Source organism: Bemisia tabaci, chromosome 9 (genome assembly GCF_918797505.1).
Source record: "Bemisia tabaci chromosome 9, PGI_BMITA_v3".
Lineage (NCBI taxonomy): Eukaryota > Metazoa > Arthropoda > Insecta > Hemiptera > Aleyrodidae > Bemisia > Bemisia tabaci.
In genome coordinates, this window is record NC_092801.1 from 18,373,965 (window position 1) to 18,395,326 (window position 21,362).

Below are 21,362 nucleotides of genomic sequence, written 5' to 3' on the forward strand. Positions count from 1 at the left end.
TATACTGAATATTTTGATCCATCGACTATTAAAGTGTTTTTCCATATTTTGCAGCTCTTAATTTAACATTTACGGCACTGCATAAATGCTGACCTAGCGATTGAAATTATTTCACGCGTTCAAATCCGTTCTCATTATGAAAATAAAAATAAAGACAACTAAAAATCTTACGCCTCTTAAGACTACGCTGATCAGCAAACTGCAAAACTATGATTGAGATCTTACCTGCAACGGATAAAAACACGTACATTAATGAACTAATAAGGTTAAAATTCACAAAATTAAGTACTTTTTCAGTATCTTCAATTGCCGAAATTCAGCAAATTTCAAAAATTTGAATTTCCCGCTCAAATTGTGACAAAAATGACAAAAAATGAAGCAATTCCGGACCTTCTTCCAGAATTCCGTACTTGTTCAGTACTTTTGGACCGCCCTTAAAAAAATCAGTACTATTTCCGGACTTTCCGAAATTCCGGACTTGTAGACACCCTGTTCGATTCCATCGATAAAGGAAAATTGTGAGCGGACCCATTGATGAGAATAGTTATTAGGACTGCGTTGCGAAAAAATTTGGCAATTGCTACTGTGCATTGCAAGACTCAACAACGAAATCTCCTGAGCTTTCAGCAACATTACACTGGGAAAAAAAACACATTGGATCTAGAGTCCAGACTCTTAAAAACATTGACAAGAAAAAATACTCTTGATTCAATCAGATTCAAGCTTACATCAAGAACCAAGCCTCTTAATTTGAGCGGATTTCCTTTTGATTTAAGCTTAAATCTGATTGAATCAAGAGTATTTTTTCTTGTCAATGTTTTCAAGAGTCTGGACTCTAGATCCAATGTGGTTTTTTTTCCCAGTGTTTCGGAAAAATTACCCTGAATTCCCTGAATAAGCTCAGGATCCGTTTTGTTCCTGGAGGCACGGAAGCTTCCGCGGTCGGCCCCGCTCCCGGAAAACGTGGCAACATGGCGGGCTGAAAGTCCCGAGGCATTCACAGCGGTGAGCACTGAGCGCGGACCAATGAGCGCTGGCCTACCTGCGACCCCCAAGGCCATTGTAAAATATACTCATTATGTGCTTCACTCTGCCTTTACACTTGTCTCCTTCACCAGCTCACCCTCTCAATGGGAATCGTGAGGCTTTCTATCCGCAGCTATTTTATTTGACTGCGCGCTTTGTTCGCCACTATTCAATTTTGGCAGGAATGAAGGCGGCCTCTCCGCGCTGGCGGACGGACGTTCGCTCGACTCGTGAGCAGAAACCGCGTATCTCGCCGCGGGGGACCCAGGGAGATACGCGGTTCTTGGCTGGCTCCGGGATCGTTGGAAACGGAAAAAGCGCTTCGGCTTGGGAATCAGGGCCCGGTCAACACACTCGACAATGGGATCAGTTGAATGTCTTCATCGCACCAGATGCACCCGGATTCCTGGCCGGGTAAACCTGATTTACCGTCCCTGTAAATCAGCGATAATTCGTCATTTCCCAGACGGAAGAACGTTAGCCCAAACTGGAAAAAAAAACCACATTGGATCTGGAGTCCAGACTCTTGAAAACATTGACAAGAAAAAGGACTCTTGATTCAATCAGACTTAAGCTTAAGTCAAAAGGAAATCCGCTCAAATTAAGAGGCTTGGTTCTTGATTTAAACTTAGATCTGATTGAATCAAGAGTATTTTTTCTTGTCGATATTTTTAAGAGTCTGGACTCTAGAGATCCAATGGGGTTTATTTTCCAGTGCATGCCAACAAGGTGTCGAGGTTTTTTTTTTCTCATTTTGGGGGATCCTGATAAAATCCTGATTTTTGACTGCTGAATCATGAATTCATAATTCTTCAAATCCTGATTTTTTGCGGAGATAAAAAGTCGGATCGGACGGCTGACTTTTCTCGAATCCTGATTTGACGACGGGTTTTTCCTCAAATCCTGATGAAATCGGGATTAAATCCTGATTGACCTCAAATCCTGATTGAATCGGGAAAATCCTGATGTTGGACAGACAGGGTGACCAAGGTTTCAAAATTGATTGGAACAATGCAATTTGCCGCGAGATAATACTGAGCAATCTCAGTCTTAAAGCGTTATTTTACTGAAAAGTCAGTGAAATTTTCAGGTAGGAACTTCCATAACTGATGTAGGAAAAAGGAATTTCAGGGTTAACATAATTTCAGCAGAATGTTTTTGATGACCTGTTCTGAAAAAAAGAGTATATTCTCCTTCAAGATGCAATAAAGATCAATAAATAAGTACCGAAATGCAAAATAAAACGAGATAGATTATTTTCCCTGCCGCACGAAAAACTCCCCGTCGCACAGTTCAAACGATTACAGGATTACAAGGCTCATTACAACCTGCGATTTTTTAAAGCACGGTGCGTAACAGAACTGAACCCTGAGTAAGGATTAAGGAGGAGGACCTTGCAGTGGCTTAGGGGAATGGGATGTGAGGTCATCTGACCACGACGAAGCGAGCGTGATCGATTTTCGATTTTTCCCTATTTGATGCTGTGGTAAAGAATCGATTATTAAGTTGTTCGTAGCGAACACCCTGTTCATCGATCTTTTTCTGTAGGTTTAAATGGTAGACCAATCGATATATCGTAGAGCACGCCACGCCACTGTCATCTGACCACGGCTCAAGAAGGATAAACGCCAGATTTTGCTTTCTTCAAAACCAAACGAGGCGAAATAATTCCGGCGGACATTTGCGGGGGATACAAAAGGCGGACCGCAGACCGAAAAAGATTAAGAAATCCGCCTTGAGTGCTCCGGGATTTCCGCTCCATCCTTCGCTGAAAAGGAAAACACCAGTTTTCGCGGCAGACTTGATGATGGACAGAACCCAGTAAGCATCCACGTATAGATACGGCCATTGCCAAGAAATAAAATGGATGTAACTTGGACATAGCGAGCCATTACTTGCGTTATCAAACGGGCGGTTAACCCTTATCTGTGATAAGATGGCGCGAAACGGGTGAGAGTCAATTCGCGGTGAGGATGTCATATTTCCGCGAAAATTCGCCACTTTTTTTTCAAGTTAACTATGAAAAAAACCGGGCGGTTAGTTCCGATATCTACATTTTAAAGAAGAAAAATTTTCTGATTTTTCTAGATTGTTTTTTGCAAACACCCCATATATCGATCCTTTTCGATTGGTTTAAGTGACGGATAGATCGATCTATCGCTAAACACGCCACACCGCTGCAGCACTGAGTTAAGACATGTTACATTAGCTCCGGCTGACGAAAAATTCAACCCAATATCCGCAGTCCTCGAAATAAAACGTCACGAGACCTGTAACTGTCACATATTTTGAGGCGGTGTAAACACGAGATACGGAAAGGATGGAAAGACCTGAAAACGAAACATGCCACTGTCTTAAATTGAGGCCATCGCCCCTGAAGGTGCAGACGCTGGGGATATTTTTTGACAGAATGCAGACTTTCGAGTCTGGCACCCTTGATTGAACATCCTCCCTTGTAAATCAGAGCAACCTCACTCGGGCTAAAAAACATGAATTTCGTTTTAAGAATCACTTGATGGGCAAAAAACTGAGTGCTCTTAAGAAGAGACACTGTTTTAGAAGGCGGTGTTGGTCTGTACGGCTGAATGCAGAACACGAATTCTAAGATATTTCAGCAGAAGCTGATCAAAGAAGGAAAACCCTTTGTTGTCAGACAAGACAACATTATGAAACTAAAACTATTGAGGAATCGCAGAGAATGACCGATTTAATTAACCACTTGCTTTTTCGAAGGGAATCGGGAAGAGAGTAATAGAAACCCTAGATTCTCAACAGGGATTCCTCCCTGGAAAAGTATAGGAATTCCAAGGAATGAAAAATTCCAGATTCTTGACACCATGATATTCCTCAGCGACATCATTCCACCGATCACAATTTCAGTGGCGAAGCGTAAATGATCGATCATCGATATTTCCCCATTTGAAGCTATGGTAAAAAATCGATAATTAAAGTGTTCGTTGCGACCCTGTCTATCGCATCCTTTTCCATAGGTTTAAATGGCAGATCAATCGATAGATCACAAAGCACGCCACGCCTCTGCGCAATTCTGCCGTGCTATAGAAAAGCGCCGTAAGAACACTCGAGAGTTGCCAAATTTCCTTCGATTAAATGTTTATTTTTGGGGAAAGTTTTGAATATTTTTCCTTTAAATTTTCAGAATCTTCAGGTGAAATTGCGAACGAAATTATCTGAAAAATTGGAACGAAAATAATCAAAAGTTTACCAGGAAATTCGCGTTTTATCAAAGGATATTTGGCAACGCCTGAAGGTTCATACGGCGTTTTTCCTTTGCACGGCAGAATTTACGTGCGCCTCAACCTCCGATTACTTCAAAAATCCACGCATCAGCATTTTCAAAGCCAAGGTGAGCGATCCTTTGACTCGGGCATCGACGAAATGATACACCGACGGAGTTAAATTAATCCCGAGCGGGTAAACCAGAAACCGGAGAGTCGAGGCGGGTATTGACTCAATTGCCACGGATTTCTGCCGAACGGAACTATGTGCATTATGACGTGAGCCCTGTTACGCATAAATTATTACGGGTCTTAGGGCCCACGTCTGAATGCACATGGTTCTGTTCGGCAGAAATCCGTCCAATTAGGCGAGCGTAACTCGCCAGCGAGTCCGCGCAGGAGAATTTCCCACGGGTTCGCGCCCGAGAAAATTGCCCCGCTGTGGAGGGGGAGGGGGGCGGGCGAGGGGGGGATTGCGAAATCCAGATTATACGCTGAATTTACGCACGCGAGCGCGAAATTTAACGCGACGCGTGTGTACGCGAGATGCACACGTTGCAGTCAGTGCACATGCACTTGCATTTGCGCCTCGGATTCAGCGTGCCATGTACACTGCCGTGCTAGGGGAAAACGCCGAATGCATGAGCCTTCAAACGTTGCCAGATTTACTTCAATGAGAGCCTTTTCTCTCTCTTTTTTTAGTGTGAATAGATAATTTGCAGGTGTCTTAAATTTTGTGAATTTCATTTTTAAAATGATACTGCTGGTGAAAACTGAGCACGAGGATATCCTTGGTTTCTAAATTGGACAATTATTAGAGGAAATATGACAAAATAACCAAATCTGCTAAATTACATGTGTTTAAGATCTGTACAGAGTCCACTCACAACGCTAAAGCCTTAGAAAAGCGTGTTAGGTAATCTCAAAATTCTAATTTGCGCTTTCAATTTCCGTCTCCGATAACCTTAGACATAAGTATTATTCGAAAACCGTGATTCAGACCGATTTGATGTGACGTGATTTGATCGTCTCAAGAAATAGTTTATATACGAACATCTCAACTGCGGACAAAATGTGCGGCCTGCTTTCATGCCGTGCTTAGGCAGAACGCCGTATGAAAATCTAAGAGTTGCCAATTTCCCGGATAATACATGTATTTTTGTGGAAAATTATTCTTCTAATATTTTCCTTGAAATTTCCGACATTTTAGATCTATTAGCGACCAAAACTGTGAGAATAATTTAAAGACACACGATCGAGAATTTGCACACAAAAATTTTGTTGCTTCGTCTGAGAGTGCCTAATGAGCTGAATTTTGAGTATTTTTCATAATTTTTTTTGACACGAAAATTGGAGGAAAAAAGATTTAAAAATGAGTAAAAATATGCCGTCTTGTGACGTCATCTGGCGGCATTTTCCATTTAATATTTTCTAAGAAGTGCAAATGAAAATATTTTAGTAGACCAACTCACTAGACTAATATGAAACTCATGAGCCTCTCACCCAGCTTCCACTAAAATAATAGGCGTAGAAATAACAAGCCCAATTAGGACCTTTCCACGTTCCTACATCTCACTTTCGCGCCAGAAAGACACCTGAGAAACCCCACCTGCCCGCGGGCTAGGCTCCTCGGAATGAAAAGGACTCGTCGGGAAACAAATGAACCCCCATCCGACGACGAGTCCATCTCCTTGTTCCGACCCGCAGGGGTTGATTTTCACTCTTCGTTCCTTCGCTCCATCACTTAATTAATCGTGAAACCGAGGCCCGTGGCGCGGGGTGGCGCACAGTGGATAGAGTCAACTGGACTAGGTACATTTTGCAATTTAGAACTATAAATTCTGGCCCGCACTGGAAAAAAAAACACATTGGATCTAGAATCCAGACTCTTAAAAACATCAACTAGAAAAAATACTCTTGATTCAATCAGATTTAAGCTTACATCAAGAACCAAGCCTCTTAATTTGAGCGGATTTCCTTTTGATTTAAGCTTAAATCTGATTGAATCAAGAGTCCTTTTTCTTATTAATGTTTTCAAGAGGCTGGACTCTAGATCCAATGTGTGTTTTTTTTTTTTTTTTTTCCAAGTGCGGTTTAAAAACTACATATGTGCCATTAGTTTCCCTATGCACCTATGTTTTTCCAGAAGAGCCGGAATTTATAGTTCCAAATTGCATTATGCAGTCCGTTCAGAGAGGTCGGACCTGAAGTTCTTCGCTAGGTAAAAACTGCAAATCTTGATGCTTATTTCGTCACATTTCAAATTTGAAGGGGTACTTCTGAAAGAAAATTTTGCGGGGAAACCAGTGGAAACACTCTCAGAACCCTAAAGTTTTGTACAGGGTTGCCACAGAATTTAAAAAATGAAATTTCCTGACTTTTCCCAGATTTCCCTTTCACATTTTGGTAAAATTCCCTGGAAATTGAAAATATACTAAATGGTCTAAAAGACATAATTTCAAATAGTTTTCAGTCAAAATCTGTTATTTGAAACGTCAAATCTAGTCTAGCAAGCAAGTAAGGATGACTTGACAATTTTTCCCTAACATTTTCGACTGACAATTCCAGGTTTTCCCTAACTTTTTGAAATTGCCTGGCGTTTCCCGGTTTTCCCTGACTGGCAACCTTGACGGATGAGCGGAGTTAAAAGTGTTTAAAGTTTCCGAATTTTGTCCGACCTCTCCTGTTAACTCAATCCACTGTGTGGCGTGGCGTACCTGTCCGCTAACGGCACCTCCAGGATTCCCGAATCCCGATTTCGCTTGAATCCTGGCGCTCGATTTGTCCGCCCGGACCTATTTATAGCCTCGTTAAAGGCACCTGCCCTCTCGACGCCCTTACTCTGCGTTTGTCTTTTCAGGCGCTGTTGTCGGATCGGCGGGATAATTCAGACTTCATTTTGCAATTAAGAACTACGCATTCAAGAGTACCTATATAGGTAGAGAACACTGAAAAAAAAGTAGCTTGGATCAAGCATGATAATTCTTGAATTTGCCGCCAAGAATTTTCTTTATCTTGCTTTAAGCTGACTTTTTCTTGATTCAAGAAAAATAATGCTTGGGTTAAGCAAAAAAGTAGGTTATATTAACCAGCAAAATTCTTGATTTAAGAAGAAATACTTCTTGGCGGCAAATTTAAGATTCTTTTTTTTCCAGTGAATGAACAACTCGATTTATGTAGCTCTTAGAGCCCAAAAAGGCGACAAGGTGAAAAAGAAAAATCACTGGAAAAGTGCCGCTGCCAACCTATGCATTTGAAATATTGATCGATAGGGCCGACAGCGCATTGTGAACAAGCGTTCTTGAAGGATGAAGACTTTGAAACTGAGAAAATGTATGCGAAATCAAAGTTCCACACGTGCTTGTATAATTTTTGATCAGTGTACCTACTCTCGCAGTTTAAATTAGTGCCACTGGATAATTCGAGTTAATAAGTTGGCAGGAATTTTTTATAGGCGTCTGATCGACAAAATTTTAAGACACGTAAATATAGCGAAATTTAATGCAAAAAGTATATTAGATACGAAAATGAATCATTTCAGTACAGAAAAATAAAACTTGTTTCCGCCCGGGATCGAACCGGGGACCTTGTGCGTGTGAAGCACACGTGATAACCACTACACTACGGAAACAGATGCTAAACGCGATTTGAAAGTTAAGTACAAGAGGGGCATGAGATGCAAATAACCCATGATGTCGCAACGAAAGATTCACCTCAAGAGGAATTTCGATTAAGAAAACACCCGGGGCAGGAATTTAAGGAGTATGCCCAAATCGGCAGATTTGACAACGCCGTCTTTTTCGAAAAGACAGACTTCGGTCCAGTTTGGTTCTTTCTAAGAAACGGATTCCCCGGGGAAATTTTCAATGTTGTTTTTTTTCTCAAATCGCCGTCAATTCTTATTTTTACTCGTTCGAAAATAAAGGTCTTAGTAACTTCACGTTGCCATTAATAGTGATTTCGCATCATTAACAGTTCTGTTTCTCCACCGCGGCGAAATAACATAAAAATACTGGAAAACCTACATGTCCTAATTCCATTCTCAACCTTTTCCTGTACTAGCTAGCACTTACCTAAACCTTGAAAAATTGGCAAAATAAATCAAATGCTCGTAAAATACACAGAAGAAACGTGGAATCTCGCTTTGCAGCGTGTGGAGTAACGGGAGTCTAATGATCACTAATTTTCGATATCGTAAAGCGCATGGCCAACATTTTTGTACAAAACAATTTTTGACCTCTCAGAGTTGACAAAATACATTTAGTTTTGTCTTTACGTAAGAATGTCAATTTGCACCTACTTGCGAGTTTTTCCCCACTTAATTCAATAAATATTGACAACAATTACACGGTTTACCATTCACGTCTAGTTTTGAGTTGCATGCCTATTATTCAGTTGATTAACAATAATGAGAATCTTTTACTTCTAGTCTTAGACAACATTTTAATGCTAACTTTATAAAACTGATTTCCTGTAATTCTTACTGTAAAAAGAACCAAGTGGATTTTGACTCGTATATTTTAACAAATATAACATTAGTTGATAGAGCCCCAATTCAACACGCGAAAAGTAAAATAAATAAGTAAAGTTGTACCGTTTTGGGTGATTATAACTAACATTTTTGTTGGAATTATTAATATTTTTTAAATATTTTTCATTCATTCTTATACATTACTTTATTCTGTTGTTTCTACAACCATATTTATGTTCTTCATACCCATCAGCTTTATTGATAGACATACATTTTGTGATACTTAAATATTTTAGATTCTTGTAATAGACTTCACTGGAGAAAAAACACATTGGATCTAGGGTCCTGACTCTTAAAAACATTGACAAGAAAAAATACTCTTGATTTAATCGGATTTTTGCTTGAATTAAAAGGCTAGTTCATGATTTAAGCTAGATTCCGATTGAATCAAGAGTCCTTTTTCTTGTCGATGTTTTTAAGAGTCTAGACTCTAGATCCAATGTGTTTTTTTTTGTTTTTTTTTCCAGTGTTGAATGATGACTATACTTATTTTCCGAGGAAAATGAACTATTTTTCAATTTAAAGTCCCCACAAACCAGCCTCATTGGAGTCGGCATTCGTTACAGGATACATTGCACTTGGATTTTTTGCGACAGCAGGTCCCCTATTTCTGCGCAGCAGCGAATTTTTTTAATTACTGTCTGTCGGCGTTCGTTAAGTTTTTACTCGCGTCCACATAAATCTCAACCGATCGACCGTAAACCCACGCGAGACACGAGCAGATAAGACTTCGGTCAACGTCCCTCTTGCAATTTTTGCGAAGCCACGAGATTTTTCGGTCGTCCGGTGAGACATCCTGTATTTTCTTGACTGCCGAATTATTTACAAACTTCGGGAGCCTACTTTGTGACTTCGCTGATTGAAGAGCGTCACTGTTTTTCGAGACGACCCGTGTTCCGTGCTTGGCTCCGTGCTTTCAAGGGTTCACGCAAAAATGTAGATACGAGAGAGGTGCGATAGCTTCTCGTGTCGTTTTTCGATGAGCTCGGTGGCTCCACCGAATTTTCCCGCGACCGACTTCGGACTGACCCAAGCAATTATGTGGACCCTACCCCGAAATTTCAGCGTTTCAGCGTCTCTTTCGTCTGACGGCGCGAGCATTTCCTGTTTGTTAAATTTTTGACTAACTGCTGATCTTAAGTTCTGGCTCTAATTAATGAGAGTGGAAGGTTGGTCGAAAATGCTACTGTCGAATAATAATGCCGTCGGTCGAATAATTATGCTGAACTTGCATCAAGGATAGATTTTTCTCGGCCTGCAGACTTCATAAATGGAGGTTTATAACTTTCAAAATCAGCGCTACGATTTTGGAGCAGATGTTCTTGATTGGATCGCGTTTGTCAAGAAGGAACCAGCGCGAATTATGTTGTAAAAATGTTGCTTCTTCATAATTATCAACAGGTTAAAACAGGTTGCTTAACGTGAAACACGAGATAAAATAAAGATGGAGAGAATCACGATATGCACTACCATGATGGATGACGTCATCCATCGTTTTTTGGTTTATAATGTGATGAAAAGAAGAAAATAAGACGGGAAAAAAAAGAAATGTATGAAATATCCTAGAATCGCAAACATTTTATGCTTCGCACCAAAAAATTGTTAAATAGGCATGAAAGCAAATAATTGTGTAAACTTTAATATTGTACACATATTAAGTTTTTTAGAAGAAAAAAAATCATCGTATTATCTATAGTTACCCTGTAAATTTAATGCAATTCGTTTAGTTTTAGTTTTAAACCATGTAGATAGATACAAGGAAATACTTGTAGTACCTAGTTACGTTATATTTAAATAAAATTCCTTCAACAAAAAATAAAAGAAGAAGAAGAAGAAGAAACTGCACGATTCTGTAAACATTGTATTTTGCGAAATGCGATCCAAATTATATGTTTCAGAATTATGAAATTCATAGAGGAAGACATGAAGATATCAATAGGTTCTCAAAAACAGGGGTTCTAAAAAACTAAAAGAAGCAAATCGCGAGTTTTGCCGTCGGTTAGGAACTTGTGTTTCACCCTTGCTTTTTACATGCAGTGTTTGATCCCTCTTTACTACCCGAGGTCCAATTTCAAACCGAATGACCAGTACCGCACCGACTTCTAAAACCGAAGGCTCCTAACGGAACGGAACCAAGAACTAAGCGGTAATTGCCTCGTGGGACCAATCCACGGCTCAATGTGCGCCTCCTCTACGTGATAAATCATGACAAGTCATATAGCTCGTAAATTCACCGACACAAATATCGGTTTTCTGGGGCGGGGGTTTCAGATTTCTCCGGTCCGGTGGAAGTGCGTTTTTTCTTCTTTTTTCTTTTTTTGTGAGCCCACGGAGGCACCTGAGCGGAGAGCAAAGAGAAAGTTTTGACGGGTTAGGTGTCAGGTGATGGGATGGGCAGCCTCGCAACCCCTTCACCCGGTGCGAGCAGAAAAAGGGTCCATGATCAGGACCACGTTTTGCACTTTGAAAGCGATTTCAGGCTCACTCATAAAATTGTTGGGAAAGAGTTGGTGCTTGATTTACTTTTCAAATGAGTAAGAACTGGATCGCATCTAGCAAAAAGGAACCTGATTACAGTGATTTCAAAATCGTGCAACTTCTTCATTCCTTTTAAAAATACTCAATATATTTACAGTATTGAAATTCACACGATTATTTTCTTTTCAAATTAACAATTTTTTCGTGTGAAGCAATATATATTTGCTTTTCTGAGAGATTTTTTAGATAATTATGAAGAAGCAACATTTTTACGACACTATAGTCGCGCTGGTTCCTTTTTGCTAAATGCCATCTAACTGTTGGATCACCTCGAAAAAGAGCTCGTCATTGAGTGCAGTAACAGAAAAATCTCCGAACCTAGAAAAATTTGGCGGAAATTTAAACGCAAAATTACCTAGTTACATTTATTCAAAATATTTAAATTATAGTTAATTTAAATCAACGCGGGGGATGCCTACAATCTTCACTGGTATTTTTTCGACACTCAGAGAAAAATTCTCAAACCTAAAAATAAAAGTAGCGCTACTTAATTTAAACAGAAAATTAAGCGACTGCATTTTATTCGCAATATTTCGACGAGTTTTGGATTTAATTGCAACGAGAGATACGTACTTAAGCAGTCTTCAATATTATTTTTTTTCTTTTTATTTTTTTCTCCTCCTCCTCTCTCTTTCTTTTTTTTCGTCCGTCAAAGAGCACAGGCTCCACCACGGTACCCTATGCAAGCAAGTGCACTATTTTAATTTTAGCCGCCCTTTTTCAGAACCATTGCTTTATGACCGGAAGCTGGTATCACGTGTTTATGTACCCAGACAGCAGCTCGAATCGTATAACTTTTGCGCCCGATTGCCAGATATCATAAAAAAAACCTCGGAGCCGTGCGTGAAAATGCTCCTGCCGTGTCTCAGCAGCTGCCGCTATTTTTAACGCGCAAAATCATCTCATGGACTCCATTAAATATATCATCAATCCTTCTCTCTTATTTATTGCAGCCGTCAACGAATTTCCTTTGAAGTGCGAGGTCCCCACCGCAATCCGGGCTTGTTTCGCGCGCTAAAAGTCATGTCAGCGCTTCGTGCTGGAAAACGACGTAAGTCCCTCCGAATGTTGCTAAATCTCCCCCGGTATTTAATTCATTCACGATAGTTTACAAGAAGAGGGACAAAACTCGGCAAAAACTGAGCTTAATACGGAGCACAGGTGGGCGTTTCAAAAATATTTTAGGAGGTAGAAAACTTCAAAATTTCAGACGGATTCGGAGTTTTAGCGTTTGAAGTTTACAGTTCGATAAAGGAAAAATTTCCCGATCTTCCATATTTATGGCATGACATTACCGGATCAGGCATAATTCACACCTCCTGCAGGGTTGCAGTTTTTCATGAAATATAAAATCTTAAAATTTTACGGGAAATTCAGAAACAAAAACAACTTAAAAATTTCAGACGTATTCAAAGACATGGCGTTTGAAGTTAACAGTTCGAAAGAGGTAAAATTTCCTGATGTTGCATATTAATGGCATGAAATTACTGGCTCAGGTAAAATTCATACCTCCTGCAGGGTTGCAATTTTTCACGAAATATAAAATCTTGAAATTTTAGAGGGAATACATGATGAACTTTCAGAGGAGATTTTCGACTCCAACATTGGAGCAACTTTTACAATTATTCAGTTATAGGGTATTATTCAGTTATATGCATTAGGCTATTGCTTACATGATTGCTGTTAATGTTTCTCGAACGCAAACATCGCTCCTTCAGAGAATTTTCTGTTTTTAGAGGGCGGATTGCGTACACAAGCCCTGAATAATATGAAATATTTCAGAGCCTTGTACGTTTTATGAAATACCTTACGAAAATTTCCAATGCATACTTCATGATTTTCATTCCACTTGCGCGACCCGTGAGGCTCTACCGGCGAAAATATACTTTAAACCGCTCTCAACTTCAGGGATTCCAGAGATAATTTCCTACGATACCTAAAAATCCGATTTACCGAGATGAATCGAGATAAATTGTTTCAGAAAAAATTATTCCTAAGGCCCCTCACCCTACAGACGAGCATATTCCTCAAAAGAAAATTTATTTGTGTCATTCGTTCTTGGAATTTTCAGCCACACTGGATCAAAACGAAAATACACGCACTGAGTAAACGCCTTGAAAATATGATCATCGTCAGTAAACCACGGCGAAACGAAGTTGGAATTTAAAAACGATATAGGTAAATTATTTAGTAATTTTGTAACGTTTTTGCGGCTAAAAATGAGCTTGTGACGGCACGAAAAATCTTGCTTTTGCCCCGCTTTTTTAAAACTTTAGCCTTAATTGTCAAATTTTTTTTTCTTCTTTACTCTGGGACATAACATGAGATTAAATAGAGAAATGAAATATTTGATTGGCATTACAGAGTTTCACGTCGGGGAGCGATCATAACGTAAATAGCGAACCGAACAACTTAATTCCTTCAAATTTTTTGGAAATCTACGCTAGATTATGAAAAGTACCTGTTCCGACAACTTTTAAAATTCAGCGATGTTTCATTTTCTGCTCACATAAAACTTAGAAAAAATTAGGCGACTTCTGACGTCGGTAAGTCCGTCCAAAATACTTAATTGAAAATTGTCCCCCAAATTTTTTAAAATAAATTCTAATTCTCAGAACGCACTTGGCAACGTTAGATTATTCATAGGACGTTTTCCCTCGGACGGTTGGCCATGTCAGCGGTGTAATGATGAGGCCTCCTGGAATTTTCGTTGAGTTTATTTTATTAGCATCACTAAATTGACGCCGTCCGGAGTCAGTTTGACACTCATCGCTGACATTCATTTGATAACCTAGAGAATTTTCTCGACACACTTTCCGCTTCTTAACGGCATGAGTTCTCTCGTGCTAATTTTTAAACGGGCTACGAATTTCGGTCGATTTTTTACACGGTGCGCGCATATCTTCTTCCATGTTTCATTTTATGATCTTTCGACTTGGGAACATGGAATGCCGAATTGAAAACTTGTCATATAATTTGTTTCAAAAAATTTAAGGTTCGACCGCATGATACCTCCGGTGTCTCTGCATTCTCTTTCAGTGATTGTGGAATGGGTTTTTTGAGGAGTGTGAAAAAAATTCTAGCATACATAGATAGGTAAGTAGATAAAAAATTATAGAAGAAAAAATTCCTCACGAAAGGAGACAAAAAGCGGAATTCTATTTCAAATTGTGTTGATTCTTATGACTGGTATCTCGAAATAATTTAAAATCCCCACTAACTTCTAGAATGGTTTTGAAGAAATTCGTCAGTTAGTCTTTCTGAAATCCGAAAATATTTTTGCCCCCCAACGGTTCATCGCTATTAATTGCTACCCCTATTTTTTGGCTATTACTTGAATTACCCTCCGAGGAAAAACTGAACTCCCCTCAAATAGAACTTAATGTGGGCTTTTATTTAAGTAAGAATTTGATACGGAAAATCTGAAAAAGTAGCAAAAAGTGCCCAGGAGTTCAGCGGGCTGTGTTCTAGATCGCCATTCAGTCAGATAGACACATCAATTTTTTATTAGTTAATATAGCAACTGGGTACTAAGTACTAACAAGAACTGTACACCAGCGTATATAACAGGAACTATGGTCCCATGCGTCGCTCGATTTTCCGAGAATCCGAGTAGATCTGGCTCGAAAAAGAGTGTGGGAAAAATTCGGCTCCCATACACAATTTTGCGAAAAAAGTAATGAGGTACTAGGGTTTTTTGTCTCTTTTTTTGACCAGGTGTGTTCGTGGTACTTCGCTTAATGGCTTTTAAAGATAGTTCATGGGTTTCGTAGAAAAGTTTTCCGGTATAACTTAATAGCTTCGGCGTACATTTTAAGTGAAATGTATGGTACTTTTAGTACTCCCAAAAAAACAAAAAAAATCTAGAGTTGGATTTTTTGCCCGATTTTCTCCCTTTCATTCCTAGCAGCTCAAGAGCTCAACTTAGAGCTGGCGCAAGATAAGATTGGACTAAAGTCACATCATCAGTTGGCCAATTGTTTGGCACATACATTTCTGTTGCATGGTGCCATTTCCGGAGGTAGTGATTTAACATTTGTACAATCCATTTTCCTCCAGCTCTGAATGTTAAGTTTTTTAAGAGGGGCCAAACCTACATGCCAAGTCATCTTGGTACCTACTTGACTAAAAATTAAATCAGGGAAAATTCCGGGAGATTAATCGAAGTTGTTTCGGTGCCGAATCTGCTGGTTCCGTGGTCGATGGGCGGAAAAATAATAAGTGTCAATCAGTATGATTAATGATCACAATACTTATTCATGGGGGGAGTTCAAAAACACATATCTTGGATTAGACGAATTACCTACTTATCAATTCGTTAAGTTTTGATCGACGTATATTGGGGGAAAAAAAAAATTCCTCAAGCTAAGCTTTTTCTTTACCTCTCGGCAAAACGACTGCAATAGTTGAAATAAGGACTTAAGAAATTAAGTTTCTCGCTTCTAGCAGGTGTGATAAACGCATACAGGAACGTCTCATTCTAAACACATGTTTCCAAAACTCCTCCTTTAAGAAAATCCCAAACACAACTTACCCGTGGGCAGCGGGGTGGTGGAAAGCTCCGTGAGGCGCTCCTGGGTGACCAACTCTCCCTGAGGGATCCCAGAGGTACCTTCCTTCATGCGCTCTTTGATCCACGGGGATGGGGGCGGGAAACGCCGCGAAAGCAGACGAGAACGCTAATCCGGGGTTGGGGTGATGATAAGGGTGAAACACTTGCTTCTCGGGCATTTTATACCAATCTCATAATTTCGTGGACCACTATCGATAAACCGCGCGCACTGAACAGGACAAAATTCATGTTTCCATCCAGAAAACGGTTAGCTCGAGGCTCGACAGAAACGTTTAGCAAATCACTCGAAGGGATAAGGGTTGTCCCGACCCAGCAACTAGTTTTACTTCGACTGACCGGGAAATTGAGGTTAACCAATAACGCATCCAACATTCTACACCGGTGGCTAACTAATCAACGAATTTAACGTTGGCGAAACACGTTTAGGTTTGATGATCTTGTCACTTCAAGTGGAGCCAGAAACACGTTGAAATGGGTGGTTAATTCACACTCTAGAATAGTACTGACAGAGTACGTCACACAAGTGAAAACACGAAGACACCAGCAAAGAATTCTAAGCGATAGTACTGAAAGAGTACGTCGAAGACGTGAAACACAATGTGTAGATCCAGAAACACGTTTAGAAGATTTGAGAAGGGATCCGAAACACTTGAAAATAGTACTAACAGAGTACGAAACACAGCACTGAAACGACGTAATCCAATTCACCGGTTTTGAAGTCGGAAAAGTAAAGTAATTAGTTGAAAATGCACTTCTGAGAGGGGCACAAGTGCGGAGGCAGTAGCAGGTAAACAAGACAGGGTCGCGTTGGACACGCACCGTAGCGCCGAGGTTGGGGAACAGGCCGTAACTGAACGGCAATATGAAAATATGCTTGGAAATGCGATGTGAGCGCCGCCTATGCTGACACTTTACAACTTATTCAGCCTCTCCGACACTCCCCTTCCCTTCCGCTCTCCGCCCGTGCCCCGAGACCAATTGCCTTTGCCTTTTCTAATAACATTTCAATGTTCCCCCTCTCTCTCGGGCGCACGGCGAGAGATTCTCTCTCTCTCTTTCTCTCTTCCCTCGTTTGGGACTCATGTTCTCAGCTCCTTCGTTGCTTCCAGCATCCCCCCGCACAGTGGCCAGAAGCGGTCGTAATCAGAGGAAGTTGTTCATTTTCCTCTTAATTTTAGTTATTCATCCATACTTCGTCTTTCTTTTGCATCTACAATTTCACTTTTTTCTCTCGGTCTAAATGTACCTTTCAGTGGAGAGAATATGTAACTAAACTAGAACTTAGAGAATATGATTATGATCATGAAGCGCAGGTTATACCCCAAAATTTAACTTGTTCGCCGATTCAAAGTTTGCGGACGGAAAATAACAGTTCGAGTTTAACCGAAAAAAGAAAAAAACGCTGTTAAAATTCGGTTGTATTGGTGCCGCTGGACTCTCATCGAAAAAATTCTGCTTAAACGCTCTCGACATTAATAATGGTGTAAAGTAGCGTTCAACACTAAAGCCTGATGTTTTTGAGAGCATTAAAAAATTATCAGTTTTATTTTATTTTATTTTTTTATTTTAAATTCTAAGGCCAACTTAGTTGCAATCGACAAATAAAAGTAGTCACGAGTAATTTTTAGTATCACGTCTAAATTTCAGGTCCAAACTTATGCTAGTACAATTAGGTTTGAGGGTTGGAAGCAGGAGTCCTCAATTGAGACTTGGTCATTTAGGTTGAAGATTCTCAAAACTCTCCGAAATATAAACCGTTAGAAAAATTTATTTTAAATGTTGATTTAGAGCCAAAAATATAATTCTAGCTTTAGCTATTTATGATAATCGACCCAAAACTGTTTCTAAATTGTTTTTTAAAAAAACGGATATTTTGTTAAAATAAGGATAGCGCCCCTTTGAGATGTATACTTAAACGCTTCAAAGATAAGTTAAACTTTGGGATCCATGTACGTTAGAAAAAAATCATACTTTAAACTGAAGAATCGTCCCCTGAAATCCTGTTGGTCAAATCTAAAAAACCTCGCAGAAGAAGATTAAGCAGAGGATGGAGGTATTTTCATGGTCAAAAATAAAATTTGAAGTAGACCGAATTGAAAAATTGTAATTAGGATGTCAGGTTTAGTACAACCTAGTAAAATGTTTTCACGCTTTTTTCATGCGGAACGCGATGAGCACACATACATATTTTAAAATTAACTCAGTGGTGCGATAGGTCCGCGAGTGCGTGTTAAAAATCCCGCTCCTTAAGAAAACGGCGCAAAAATCAACGGGTCAACTTATTGATTTTTTCTGTGTTCGACAGCCGTGCGCCTACATTCAATCGGCTATGCAACAAACCCACCCAGACGTTTGAATAGTTGCTCGTTGTGCGCCTTCCGATTGTGTCATTTCTCCCACTGCTGCATTCGATGTTGGTGCGCCTTCCCTCGATCGGTTATACTACAAATACACCCGGGGGTTCGAATAGTTGCTCATCAAGCGCCTTCCGACTGTCCTTTTATTTAGCCACATAAAAAGTGCAAATATCACGTAAATGGCCGTGCTTTTAGCAAGCTGTTTTACTGAATATTTTGATCGATCGACTATCAAAAAGTTTTTTAATGTTCTTCGCCTCTTAATTTATAATTTGGAGCATTGCATAAATATTGACTTACCGGTTACAATTATTTTATTTGTCATCATCCGTTCCCATTTTGAAAACAAAAATAACATTGAACAAGTCTACTAAACTCTGCGTCTCGTCTGCACTCTCTATTCCTAAACTAGACTTTTCTGGGCTGCCTCAAAACATTTTAAATAACACCTAAAGATCAATAAGAGTCAATGATACGCAGCAAACTTTTATGATTGATCCGAGCTTTTATTTTAAGGATGACAATACTTCCTCCACCCGCACGGGAAGCAAGAAAGTAAAAATTAGAAATGCTTTTTTTATTCTGCCGTGCTAGGGAAGAACGCATTATAAGCCTTCAGACGTTGCCATATTTATTTCGATAAATACCGAATTTTTTAGGAAAATTCTGAAAATGTTCTTTTTAATGTTTCAAATCATTTCTCTCGCAATTTAATCCAAAATATCTCAGACTCTCAAGGAAAAATACACATAACTTTCCTCCAAAATTATTATTTATCGTAGAAGATTCGGCAACGTCTGAAGGGTCATACGGCGTTTTGCCTTGGCAAGGCAGTATTCTTCCGTGCTAGGGAAAAACGCAGTATGAGCGTTCGAGAGTTGCCAAATTTCCCTCGATAAAACATGTATTTTTGACAACATTCATAGATATTTATCCTTAAACTTTCAAATATTTGAGATCAAATTGCGTACAAAATTGCACTGGAAAAAAAAACACATTGGATCTAGAGTCCAGACTCTTGAAAACATCGACAAGAAAAAATACTCTTGATTCAATCGGATTTTTGCTTGAATCAAAACAATATCCGCTTAAATTAAGAGGTTTGGTTCTTGATTTAAGCTAGATTCTGATTGAACCAAGAGTACTTTTTCTTGTCGATGTTTTTATGAGTCTGGACTCTAGATCCAAACTAGTTTTTTTTCCAGTGTGTCTGAAAATTTTGGAAAATAATATTCACAATTTTTCCAGTAATTTCGGTGTTTATCGGACAAAACTCGGCAACGTCTGAGGGTTCGTACGGCGTTTTTCCTTAGCAAGGCAGTATTCCGGCGAGGATGAACAAATCCATTCTCTCTGTCTCGCGATCCACTGTGCCGCGCTTCACCTCGCTCGTTCTTCTCGTCTAATGAGCGTTCCTCCGAAAATCTCTTTAACTGAAATATTCATCACCTCACCCTTGTCATGTGGATCCGTAATCTTTCGACACAGTCTAAAATAATCTTGTCCAAACAAATGTTATAGGAGAAATATCCCCCAACTCATTTGCTGCCGATTCTCTTTCTCGACGGACCCATTATCGCGGTGATTTTCGTCCATTGCCGGCCCCCCATTTGTTTTTCTTAAGCCATAGTCGTTTTCTCTTCATCTCGCCGCGCGCACTCTCTCCGACGATCTGCTAATTGATTGTCGTCGATGACCGTTTCGTTAATCGTTAATCTCCACGCGCGTGCCAAAAAATTTACACGCTGCGTCCAACTCGTGCTCTTTGGCTAAGAAGACGTATTTCCTCTAGTAATGATGAACCGCTAGACAGGATTACTGCCGCGTTTAGAAAGAACAGCGTATGAGCCTTTGGGCGTTGCCAAATCTGCCGTGCTAAGGGAGAACGCCGTGTGAACATTCGACAGTTGCCAAGGTTCCCCGGATAAAACATTTATTTTTATGGAAAGCTATGTTTATTTTTGGTTGAAGTTTGCACATATTTTAGATTAAATTGCAAACAAAATTGTCTGAAAAATTTGCAGAAAATTTGCACGTGATTTTATAATTACTACAAGCACTTCTTGCTGATATCCTGAAGTAAGGCAAACTAAGGGATAAGTGGGACCTCCATATTTCCGTGTGTTCAGAGAGCGTTAAATACAATGGAACCAGGACTTTTTTTATGGGTTAGCAGTTTACTATGCGCACTGCATGTTTCTCGGATCATTCCGTGAGGGCAGCACCTGCAATGCAGGCAGTGGCTTGGTGTGCTTAGAGATACATCGATTAATCTTTCAATTAAACCTATGGTAAAGGATCGATGAACAGGGTGTTCGCAACGAACACTTAAATAATCGATTCTGTACCGTAGCTTCAAATGGGGAAATATCGACAATCGATTTCACGCCTTGCGCCTGAATGGCGACCGGATATAAATAGCTTTTCCGTCCGGGGAAAAAAGAAGTCTGAGGTTTCATGGTCGGGGTTTGAGGCTCAGTTGGTCGTGGGTCTTGAATCACGCACACTGCACTGCCTGGCTGAGGACAAAGTCGTCTGAATATTCGAACATTCGTATGAATACACTGGTAAAAATTGGCAGTAGAATCTGTGTTCCAAAATACCATAGACCTACAACCGGCTGTAAGATTTCCAATAGCTTCTATAGCCGGCAACACAATTTCTTATAGCCTTTTATAGCCGATAGCGATTAAGCAACAGCCTGGCGATAAAGTGTATGCTCAACGTTACTAATTACGGATGCTAGGACTTACTGAGTTTTTGGACTACCGCTCTCTTTTTTGGCCGTAGTATCTTGACTTATTTTTCGAGGAAAGCTCCGTACTTTTGAAGGGTGCCTGCCATTCCTAATATGTTGGAGCGCCTTCAATTTCGTATGATACTGTGCAATACCTCTGGTGTGAAATAGTTGCTTCAAGCGCCGTGGTACGCTGAGGCGCGGCGGGGGGCAGCCAGCGCGAAACGCGCATTGGCGCCTACAAACCTAACACGGATACTTCACGCATTGCGCAATGCGTGAAGTATCCCTGTTCTGTTTTTCAACTCATGACTTTGAAATGTTTGCACACAATGGATTAATCTCATTTTAATTGATGAAAACA

General features: G+C 39.9%; 1 protein-coding gene and 1 non-coding gene across 3 annotated transcripts in view; both read right to left on the reverse strand.

The window, feature by feature from the left end:
• Positions 1 to 16,969, reverse strand: part of LOC140225418 (uncharacterized) — a 43,235-nt gene extending 26,266 nt beyond the window's left edge. The window contains exons 1-2 of one of the 2 annotated variants that reach the window (XM_072304303.1): positions 15,866 to 16,969; positions 153 to 225 (exon numbers count right to left, since the gene is read on the reverse strand). In XM_072304303.1, the coding sequence (XP_072160404.1) occupies positions 222 to 225; positions 15,866 to 16,062 (201 nt within the window). In that variant the 5' untranslated portion in view covers positions 16,063 to 16,969 and the 3' untranslated portion in view covers positions 153 to 221. Of the gene's footprint in view, positions 1 to 152; positions 226 to 15,865 lie in introns of those variants that run through there. The other variant, XM_072304302.1, reaches the window with a different exon arrangement.
• TRNAV-CAC (transfer RNA valine (anticodon CAC)) lies at positions 7,821 to 7,893 on the reverse strand. The gene has a single exon. It is a non-coding gene; the product is annotated as a tRNA-Val (tRNA).
• Positions 16,970 to 21,362: the final 4,393 nt, after the last annotated feature.